At 40.5% G+C, this 11,565-nt stretch overlaps 1 protein-coding gene across 1 annotated transcript; it reads left to right on the forward strand.

Annotated features, from left to right (window-relative positions):
• Window positions 1-402: 402 nt before the first annotated feature.
• SAMD7 (sterile alpha motif domain containing 7) lies at window positions 403-8,200 on the forward strand. The gene is made up of 5 exons (XM_033856344.2): window positions 403-521; window positions 2,266-2,390; window positions 5,213-5,291; window positions 6,358-6,986; window positions 8,004-8,200. Exons 1-5 carry the CDS (start codon window positions 421-423, stop codon window positions 8,198-8,200), a joined length of 1,131 nt encoding a protein of 376 aa, XP_033712235.2. The 5' UTR covers window positions 403-420.
• Window positions 8,201-11,565: the final 3,365 nt, after the last annotated feature.

Below are 11,565 nucleotides of genomic sequence, written 5' to 3' on the forward strand. Positions count from 1 at the left end.
TTATCAACTAAATAGGAATATTTTTCCAAAAATTTAACATATGGGAGCATACGTGCATTTGTACTTCTGGAAATATAAACATCAAAATAAGTTGTAATAAAAGAAGATGGTATTTCTGGAATCTTGCAAAACTGGTTTAATTTTATTAGTGTTGCTTGTAGTGTGGTATGGTATTACCTGTGCACTCTCCAACAAATTCCAAAGGCACACGGAGTTCTACAGTTGTATCTGGGTACTTAACAATGGAGGGGTTTTTGTGTAACTGAAATCTTGCTGTAGTTAGTCTTCCCAAGTGTTGGGAAAATACAAAAGGTGTTCATCGTGTTCAAGAAGAATTCAAATAGTTCACAAAAAGTAGAGGTATTTGTTGACATATCTATCTGGTTTTTTTTAGAACTCCATCAGTGGCGAGAGATATTGATGATAAATCCAATGATGGCCGTGAACCCTTTATTGACAGCATCAGGGCATCAGAGGATTCCACTGGTTCCCTCACCATTTGAACCTCCAAGTGTGGATAGGTATTTCTCTTCAATACGATATTCCAGTCAAAGGAGAAAATGGATATTATTAAGGTTTCAAATGCTGTTAATCCCAGTGTTGTTTTATTGTCTAATGTTATTTCAGGGAACTGTGGTGCAATAAATCTGCCGGCCACATCTTCAACAAACTTCTCATCACTTCCCCTTTGAGGCCTGCTTGACGTCCTCACTCAGCAAATAGCTAAGGAGCACTTTCTATGTGACAGGCATCGCATAGGTGCAAACGTGGATGTAGTCTGCTAGGGCTGTGGTAGCAAAATACCACAGACTGGGTGGCTTAATTTTATTTCTCACAGTTCTGGAGGCTGAAAGTCCTAGATCAAGGTACTGGCAGGTTTTGTTTCTCCTGAGGCTTCTCTCCTTGGCTTGCAGACTTGACTGCCTTTTTCTCTGTGTCTTCACGTGCTTTTTCTCTGTGTGCAAGCACTTCTGGTGTCCCTTCCTCTTCTTATAAGAACACCAGTCTTACTGGGGCGCCACCCTTAGGACTTCATTTAACTTTAATTACCCCCTTAAAGGCCCTGGCTCCAAAGACAGTCGCATGGTGGGGCAGGGGTTAGGAACACAATTCAGTCCATAACAATTGGGTATCCTGGATTTCCTGTGATAGAGCAATTCTTTCTTTGCAATAAAAGTGAAGTTATCAGTATTTTGGTTGTACACTCTGGCAGTTTCCTGTCTTCCCTTCTTTTGAAGATATAGTCTGACATTCCGAGGAGAAAGAAAAATTCAGTATTTATGCTTGTTCATGGAGCATGAACAAAAGAGTTGGACTTCTAGAGACCACTGAAGTTCGGAGAAATAAATTGTCCACCCAGGTAGTCACTGATCCCAGATGGCAAAACTCAAGCCACAGTATGTTTATCAAATGAGGAAAGAATGTTGTGGTCAAGAATGGAAAATCAGACATTGGTACTGATTTGATTGGATCTTTTTTTTTCCCTGACATCCCTAAAACTTCCCTTTCCTGCTTTCTCTGTTGTGTTGGCAGCTGAGTTAGTCCTTCCTTAGTAGAGCTCTTCCTCCTAAGCTTTCTCATCATATTTCTACTTAAGCCAATAGAGACTGCAGGACTTTTGTACTTCATTTTGGGAAGAGATGATAGAATCCCATATGGCAATAAAAAAAAACTCACTGTCTATGCAATGGAAATTTTGTACAATTCCATTCATTTTACCTAATTTGTATCTTTTTTTTTCTTTTATTTTTTAACATCTTTATTGGGGTATAATTGCTTTACAATGGTGTGTTAGTTTCTGCTTTATAACAAAGTGAATCAGTTATACATATAATGTTCCCATATCTCTTCCCTCTTGCGTCTCCCTCCCTCCCACCCTCCCTATCCCACCCCTCCAGGCGGTCACAAAGCACCGAGCTGATCTTCCTGTGCTATGCGGCTGCTTCCCACTAGCTATCTATCTAGTGTATATATGTCCATGCCTCTCTCTCGCTTTTTCACAGCTCACCCTTCCCCCTCCCCATATCCTCAAGTCCGTTCTCCAGTAGGTCTGTGTCTTTATTCCTGTCTTACCCCTAGGTTCTTCATGACATTTTTTTTTCTTAAATTCCATATATATGTGTTAGCATACAGTATTTGTTTTTCTCTTTCTGACTTACTTCACTCTGTATGACAGACTCTAGGTCTATCCACCTCATTACAAATAGCTCAATTTCGTTTCTTTTTATGGCTGAGTAATATCCTAATGTGTATCTTTTTCCCTAGAGATTTACTGCCTCCCACTGTAGCTCCAACTGACCCAAGACAGTTTTATGTTCCTTCCCAATTTGGATTCTCTGCTCTACCAAATGCAAATATGCCGAACGTGCTGTCCAGTCATGTCTACTCAGGTATGAGCAACAGGTGGCTCTCGTCTGTGGAGCCACTGTGAACTGGATTGCTGCATTAAGCTTGCCATCAAATTTACTGCCAAATTTTAGAGGCAAAACTGTATGGTGATTATACTTGTAGTTTCTATAATTACTACCTAGGTTTAAATCATGGTTCCACCACTGTGTAACCAAGTGTAAGTCGCTTAACTCCTCCAACCATCAATTTACTGATGAATAACATGAAAATCTGCAATTACTATCTGTCTTATCTTACAGGCAGGAACTGATGAGGTCATGAGGAGGTGAGGTCTGAGAGTTAAAGGCCCTGGGGCAGTTTACATATGGCCTGATAGGCCATAGTGAGGACCTGCCTTTTATTCTGGGGAAGAGGGAAGCTTTTGAGGAGTTTGAGCAAAGGAATGACATGGTCTGACTTACATTTTACCAGGATCACTCTGGCTGCTGTGTTGGGGACAAACTTGATAGGATTAAAGTTCTGGAGTTAAACTGATGGGAGTTAATGGGCTATTAGAATAGTCAAAAGATTATGATGGATTGGCCCTGCGTGGTGACAGTAGGAATGGTAAGAAGTGGCTGGATTCTGTAAATACTTTGAAGGTAGAAACAACAAGATTTTCTCAGAGTTTAGATATGAGATGTGAAAAGAGGAGAGGTGTTAAGGATGACATCAGAAATTTTGGCTGAGAAATGGGAAAGGTGGAGTTGCTCTTCACTGAGTTGAGGAAGACCATGAAAGCAGGAGTTCTTGGGGCGGGAGGGATATCATAGGCATTTGAGATGCCTAATAGACAATCAATGGGGGGATGTCTGGAAGGCAGCTGAAGTCCAGGGAGGACTTCTGGAGACAACCTGGAGATATAATTTTGGAAGTCATCGGGATATATGAGACTAGATGAGATCATCCATAGAGTGGGTTAAAAGGATGAGTTACAAGTTAAAAGGATGATCCCTGGGACATACCAACAGGGTCTAGAAGATAAACAGAGATATAGAAAAAGCAACCACTGATGTGGGAGGAAACCCAGGAGAGGACGGAGGCCTGGAAACCAAGGGAAGAAAGTGTTTTAAGGAAAGAGTGAGCAACTGTGTCAAGTGTGCCACTCAAAGGCCAAGTAAGATGAGGACCAAGAATACATGATTAGATATAGCTTTGTGGAGGTCATTGATGATCTCGATAAGAGCAATTTCAGCAGAGTGGTGTCAGTAAAAACATGAGTGTAGGGGCTCAAGAGGGAATAAGATTGAAGATCAGATTGATGCATCTTATCTCCCCCAAACTATATTCAGTGAGTTTCTGTTTGTCCCTGCTCTCCAGTTCCAACAACTCTGAATACTGAGTTAGCCGAAAAGTTCATTCGAGTTTTCCATGTTACAGGAAAACCCAAGTGAACTTTTTGACCAACCCACTAGATATGAACAATGTGAGTGAAAAGCCTGAGACAGAAAGAAATAAGATTGGTGCCAGGGCCAGTGAAGACACTGGCCTGCCTGGACTTAAGCATGTTGTCTGCCGCAGTGCATGTGGCTCCACTTCGATGAGATTGAGCAGGGGCCAGGTCTGAAACTAGACACACCCACTGGAGTGTGACAGGCCCATCAGCTGAACCTGGGTGGTAGCCCCATCTGGCAGCAAGAACCAGGTTAAATCTATAGCCCGAAGTTACAGGCAGCAATTAAGCAGACCAGTGAAATAGCTGCATTGCTGACTCAGAAAGAGCTTCTTACTGATGAAGAATCCAGAAACTGCCAATAGTTGGATACAAACAGGCAGGTTGACAACCTGTCCCAGGAACAGAGGTCAGTCTCCCACCTCAAGGCTGACGTGTAAGAGAGTAAGCAAGGGCAAGGGTAGGGCCTCAGTCCTATAGAAACCGAGCCACTAAGTAAGTTAGCAAAATAGGGATTAAGACAGGGATCTGTTTCAAAATTTGGGATGTTAGGTAGGGAGTGGATTATTACAACAGGACTAGCACTAAGTTTGATGTCAACTATTTGGGAAAGAGAAAGAAACTTGAAATAGGTTTGATGAGTCCACATTTCATAGGGTGCTAAAATCCAGGTAATGAGAATTGTACCCTCTACACTGATCTTCTCACATGGACAGTCTCTGCATCCTTGGGCATTACCCCATGGGTTGGCAGTCTTACGCATGCGGAGTGGCTAGGCCCATGAGCCATGGCCGTTGAGCCTGCGTGTCTGGAGCCTGTGCTCCGCAACGGGAGAGGCCACAACAGTGAGAGGCCTACATACCGCAAAAAAAAACAAAAACAAAAACAAACCCAATGTATTATTTCCAGGGATTTCAGTGCATAAAGAAGCACTTAGTTACTTTTTTTTTAAGGTCAGCTAATTCTTTTCTTCCAAAAAAAAATTATCAGTATTTACTGAAAAAGCAAGCGATCAAGAGATCCACAGTTAATTTCATCTTTTTCCTTTTGAAGTATGGTAGGGAAACATTGCCAGTCATGAGACCCATACTTAAAGAAAAAAAGTATCTGGGGAATTCCCTGGCAGTCCAGTGGTTTGAACTCGGTGCTTTCACTGCCAGGGCCCTGGGGTCAATCCCTGGTCAGGGAAATAAGATCCCGCAAGCCGCAAGGCGCAGCCATAAAAAAGAAAAAAATTATCTGGTGTTATCATGCCATCACCAAAGTGACTCTAAGATTCTGAACAGCCATGAACTGATAGCAGTTCCAACACTGTGCTCAGTTGGTGGTTTTTTGCAGATACTGTTTTAAATCATTATATTTTCTTTCATTATTTTCAAGTGGATATTGTTAATTTGTTTGTGGGGTGGGATGGTGGTTTTCTTGTTTAAGGTTGGGGCATTTTGCCACCTGAATCCATAAAGGCAATGGCTAGAAGGAATGAAATGATTCAAAGGCAGCATACTGCCAGGTAATGTAACAATGTTGTTTTATTTTCTATTCATTCACTTGTTTGTTTATTCATTTGTTATATATATACTTTTCTATATATTCATTCATTTATTGTATTTGTGTATTGTTTTTGTATGTATTGTTATATTTGTGTATATGTATTCACTGATTATACACACACACACACACACACACACACACACACACACTGATCACTTTCAAAAAGTAGTCCAGGAATATTACAAAAAGAAACATATACAAACATGTACACAGGTTGTTTAAGGATAAAAACAAGATTAGAAATTACACAGCGAAGCTAAGTCTACAGATCACAGTAGCTTGTCAGTGTCTCATAATTAAAATGCCTAGCTGTGATTCCTTTGAAATTCATACTGGCATTTCTGTCTTAAATGACTTCAGTTCTGCTCAAAGACAGGAGCCAAGCTTGCCAATCCCACTTCAAACTATGCCATTAGAGCCCAGACAGCCCCCTGTCAATCTAAAAGTGGCCTTCAACAGCCAGGAGAAACACACAGCAGTGATGACTAGGTTATTGCTGAACATTAAGGGGTCCAGGTGATGACCAATAAGCAAAGTAAAGTAAGCAAAAATACCAGCAAGTCTTCCCCCCTTCTCCCTTCCCCAACCCTTACCACTGGCATTAACTTTAACAGTTGAGACTTCTGTGTTTCTTGAGTCTCACTAAAATTGTACTGTAAGGTTTAAAAACTTCTTCCCAAAACTTTAATTTCTTTGAGGATTAATCTCTGGCAAGAAACTAATGCTGTGCTGCATTCTCCCCATCCCTGCTAAGATTGTCACATCCATTAGAGACAGTGCTCTAAAGACTGGCCTTAGACTTCCATTGTGAGATTCAGCCAAACCCTTCACCTCTGATCTTACTCCAGACTCTCCTTCCCAGTGGCTGTCTGGGAGATTCGTGTTTACACCTAACAGACTTCAGATAAGTAGCATAAGGACTCAAAAGAAAAGCAGAGGTGCTACAATAGGGAAGGCAGAGGGCCATTAAAATGATATTTCTAATGGTTTTGTTGGTTTTATAAAATATATTGTTCTGTTTTTAGGATGGAAATGGAAATGCATGCCATTTACCAACAAAGGAGAATAGAAAAAGTTAATTCCAAGGGACTAGCAGGCCTAGGGGTGCCATTCCTTTATGGCTTCAGTATCCCAGCTGGCCCAGCCACCGACCATGGCAGGAGCATGCTCCCTGCCAGTGACCTGCATGCTCACAGAAGCGCCCTGAGAAACTTTCAGGGAAACCCCATGCTAGTGGCAACCGGTCCGCACTTTCTAGAGAGCTGGGGGCAGAAATGTCGTCGTCTCAGGAGAGGTACAGGGAATCAGAAAGTTCTAGACAGTGACACCGAGAGTTCTAAAAGTGGAGTAGAAGAAAAGCCCCTAGGCCAAACCCGTGCAATTCCCTGTGAAGAGAATGAGTATGCAAAAGACCCAGAAACAGACACTCTCAACAATCACAAGTTGGGTGAAACTGAAGAAAAGCCATCTACAGCTCTTGCCCACACCTTTGGAGAGCTGGAGCGCGGCCATGGAAAACCCTGGGGAGCTCATGGCACTCCCCTGGAAGAAAAGGCCTGGGACAATGGGAAGGAGAAGGCTTCAGAGCAGGTTTTGGCAGCCTGTGGTGAAAAGAATGAGGCTTACCCGCCAGTTCCTCGACCGTCTCTGCCAGGTAGGAGTCCAGGGGCTAATCCTCATGAACCGCAGGTCATCAAGTCCCTGGAGTTATTACATGGTGAGCTGTAACCACTGTGTTTCTTTTTATCCTCCTTCTTCTTGATCCTACTTAGAATTACCTCCTCTTGAAAAATTTATTACATTAGTTCCAGTCAGCCATAACAGTGCAATGTATCTGTGTTTATATATTTGCTATATAGAGAATTTCAGCAAAGGCTAGGAAGGTAAATATGAGGAAGGATGGGAAAGCCTACCAGAATTTTTAATTAACATTTTAATTTAATTTTTGATTTAATCTAATCTCTTCAACACAAAACAGAGGGGCTTCTTGCTTAAAAGTATGAATTCAATCTCCCCTGTATTTAAGTGTAGAAAAAATAAACAATTAAACAGAAGCTCTTTCAGTGCTCACTACTGCTATGATACTCTCTAACCTAAGAGTATTAACACACTACCCCCTGCCCCAAAAAGACACACTGAATAGTATTCAAGAACTTCTTTAGATAAAAAATAGTTTAAAACTGGAACTTCTTTAGATAAAAATATTTTAAAACACAGGGATTTGGATATGTGTAATCTAACCACCATACCGACTGCTTCCCTGACAAAATATTAATTTGCCATTTTGATGAAGATGTAGCTAAATTCTCACATGGCTTAGAGAGCATGATAAATCATGTAACATCATAGAACATGGTAGTATTAATCTGGAGAATGAAATCCACAGGGTATTTCTATTGGAATCTGAGAGAAGCTGGAACTTTGTTTTTATTTATGATAAGGTTGTCATTAAAGATCCTTTAGAGGAAGAAAAGAAAGGAGGTAGCTAAGCTTTTTTAGAAATCATCTCTCAGTAACTCTATCTTTTAAGGGGGTTATGTGTAGATCTATGTAAAGGGACTGCTCTGTGGTAATAGAACATGAGGAAATGAATGTAACTATACATGAAACTGTACTCTTAGCTTCCCCCTTTTCCCTTTTCCCACAAAATAATTTTCTTTCTGTTTTAAAGGAACACATGTGCTTCTTACAATCAAGGAAAATCTATCTTTGGATGAAGATATTCAGAAATGGACCGTGAATGACGTGTACAACTTCATTAGTGGCCTTCCAGGTTGTTCAGACTATGCTCAGGTGACGCAACATTTAAGTATTTTCTTAAAAGTTAGACACTTTGAAATATACTTCCTTCATAATGAGTTCTGTTGAACTTGATTTTGACCCCAGAGAGCATTCCTAATAATCTCTCCCTTTGTATGTCATTGGCTCCCCTGGAACAGAAGCCTCTGATTGGTGGAGCTTGGGTCATGTGCCCACCCCAGCCTCAGGGGAGGCTGGGAAAGCCAGTGTCTGGCTTTAGTTTCTGTCCCATTAAGGCTCCTGAGATGTGGAATTCTCCCAGAATTAGGAGGTTCAGAGGCCAAACATCCAAGAAGAAGGAGAGGTGTCTACTGTATTCCCTGCTCATCCATTTAGCAAACATTTGGAGGCATGTACTTCTGTATCAGAAGTTTTAGGCTACTTACCATACATAACAGAAATATATACTTTATTCTAAAAAGGACAAGAAGGAAATACATCTGAAAAGTTGGAAATTAACTATTTTAAAATTCCGTTTTTATTCTGGGGCAATATATAAAAACGCCTACACACATAATTTAATCTGGTAGATAAATACTATTTTTTAAATTATAATGAACTATCAGGACACTTGAAAAGTAAAACTAGCCTCACTTATATGGGAAAATTGGAGATAAAAATGGTGGGTTGCCAAGTTTTTGAAGTTTATGTCAGTGCTACATTTTCATGCATATAATTTACTTTTTCAAGTGATTTAATAACACAATTCCAAGCAACAATGTGCCTACTAAATCTGGTATAACTATCTTTGGTTTATATTTTAAAGTAAAAGAAAGCAAGGAAAGGACATTATGATTTAACTACATCATAAGTAACTGATGTTAGAGATAACTTTTTTCAGATCTCATTTTGTGATATTTTCTTCAGTGTAATGCTGTTAATTTTTAAAAAATTTTCCTTCCTTCCTCCCTCCCTCCCTCCCTCCCTTCCTTCCTTTCCCTTTCTCTTTTTCTTCCTTTTTTCTTTTTATTGGACCAATGGAAAAGTCATATAGAGTAGTGATTAAGAGTATGGCTTATGAAACCAGAAAGTACAAGTTCAGATCCTGGCTTTTCCACTTTCTGGACATGTGACCTAAGACAAATTGCCTCCCTCCTTGGTGTCTCGGTTTTTTTCATCTGTAAAATGAGGATAATAGTATAATACATTTTCAAAGGATTGTTGTAAGCATAAATGAGTGCCTGGCACTCAGTAGATTCTAATTTCATCATTGCCTCAGAGGCTTCTAGAGAAAGCAGAATCTCAAGTTACTTATGAGGCAGGTTGTATTCTTCAAGTCACCTACTTTGTCTTTTTGCATACCTGCTAAAAAAATTTGTTCTGTTTTTGCCTATTCAATGAGTATAACCTTATTATTTTATTACTAGTCATTAACCGTGGGTAAGTCACTTTTTAAATGTATCTATGCCGCTTTTCAAGTGGTACAATGAAGTTACCAAATTCTGATAACCAGAAAGAAGCAACCCCATGTATAACGAACATTTGATTACTGACTTCTGATGGATTGAATCTGTTTGAACTCACTATTTTTAATCAGTCAGTGATTCACAGTCATAAAAATGCAGTTTATAATAACCACTCTTGTAATAAATAATGTTACATGTATTTCATACTTTATAATCCCAGATGTCCCCTTATGGGTATAAAGACGTCACATAAACACGAAGACCCCAAACTTTGCTGACTCATTATCTCTTACCAACAGGATGTTGGTGCTTCCTTCCCCACCCCAAGAAGTGGTACAGTGATTTCTAAGTGTTTCTCAAATGTGTTTAGGATCAAGTCCTGCTCTTGTTTCCTCACTAAAGTCAGTTCCCCTCTTAGCAATTGCTGGTGACCTCAACAGCAAGGATGCCACACTCTGCTGGGCATGACCAGGCTGTGTTCGGTGACAGTGTTCTGTACAGAAATGGGGAGCACCCCCCTGGATGCAGCTGGGTGCCGTCTGAGCGCAACAGGCTCTGAAGTAGCACTGCTTGTGCACAGCTCTCACAGGAACCCTTGTCTGCAATGTGCCATCCGCTTCTACTCACAGCCCCTGGGACTACTCAGGGCCACACCCCCTGTCCCCTTCTCTGTCCTCTTCTTCCTCACCTCTGCCTTAGGTGCAGCAACCTCCAACCACCCACCTTCTGCAGGTTGAAAAAGGAAATTCAGGAAAAAATAACCGCAGTGAAAATACAAAGCCCCTTGCAAATGAAATCTTAAATAGCTGTGAAGAGAGGATGGGTGGTTCAGCCATTTAGGGACATCCAGGATACCCTGTAACACATTTTTTTTGTTCAAAGTCAATGTCTAGTTCAAATAAGTCAGCAGTGAAAGTATTCTCTCTAAAAATAAATGAAATTATTAAAAATACATGCATATTTATACCATGCACTTGGCCCAAGCTGCTCTCATGAGAATGAAGTGAGGGTATCTTCTGAATGACAGAGGCATGTTCTGCATCCTTGCCTCAGGCCCAGGGTCCATCCACCAGGACTGAAGGTTAGGCTCTCATGCATTTCAGGCCCTGGGTGCCAGCCTACCTCTGTGTGAAAATTTATCTCTGTGATTTCTCCTTCTTTGGATGATCTCTCATGGTCCCTTCACTGCTCAATGGAATCCCTACAAAGGAAGGAGAAATTAGGTAAATTTTCTACCATAAATATAGGTGACTATTTTTATCAGCACTCCTTTTGCTGATTGGCAGTGGGGTTAAGCAGGGAAAATTCTGGATCAGAATCATGAACTATACATTATTTTACAGGTTCTCTAACAGGCAAGCTATGATTTTTGGGCAACTCACTTAACCTTTTCTGTGCTGGTTCTCTCATTTACAAAAAATCATAATAATAGCGCCTACTCTTTATTGGCAACAGACTATGTGCCAGGCACAGTGCTAAGTAAATTATTTAGATTGTCTTTTAAATTTAATCGACACCATACTTCTGCAAAGGAGATATTAGCTCTATTTTGCAGCTGAGTAAAGCTGAACTTCAAGGTGGCTAGAGGACTGCTTAAAAAAATGTGTGTGTGACTCCAAATCTAGCTCTTTCCATCATAATTACTCTACATTGAGGCTATTGGGCCATATGATTTTCGGCCAAGGGTACCTGGGGCCCTAGGAATTCTCAAAGGTGGTAGAAGGTATGCTTAAGTTATTCAAAATATTTCAAAACAACAGACAACCTAAGAAATATCATACATTTCCCCAAAATAAGGCTACAGAGACTAACCCAAACTGTCCACTTTTTTGCTTTGGCCCAAATTAAGTTACTTCTATTAGCCATTCTACAATTTGATCAGTTAAAATAGGAAAAGAAATAATTACTTAATAAATATAGTTTGTAAATAACTAAAATCTGTTAGAACACAAAGTTCCTGGTACAGAAGTTTCCCAAGAAGAATCCAATTTTCTGCTGGTCCTGAGGCATGCCCTCCGAGCACGGAAC

This window comes from Tursiops truncatus, chromosome 4 (genome assembly GCF_011762595.2).
Source record: "Tursiops truncatus isolate mTurTru1 chromosome 4, mTurTru1.mat.Y, whole genome shotgun sequence".
NCBI classification, from domain to species: domain Eukaryota; kingdom Metazoa; phylum Chordata; class Mammalia; order Artiodactyla; family Delphinidae; genus Tursiops; species Tursiops truncatus.

Coding starts and splice junctions, on each gene's coding strand:
- SAMD7 (XM_033856344.2), top strand. CDS start 421: ATGATAAATCCAATGATGGCCGTGAACCCTTTATTGACAGCATCAGGG. Junction 2,391..5,212: donor GTCCAGTCATGTCTACTCAG/GTATGAGCAACA, acceptor TTCTTGTTTAAG/GTTGGGGCATTTTGCCACCT. Junction 5,292..6,357: donor CAAAGGCAGCATACTGCCAG/GTAATGTAACAA, acceptor TTCTGTTTTTAG/GATGGAAATGGAAATGCATG.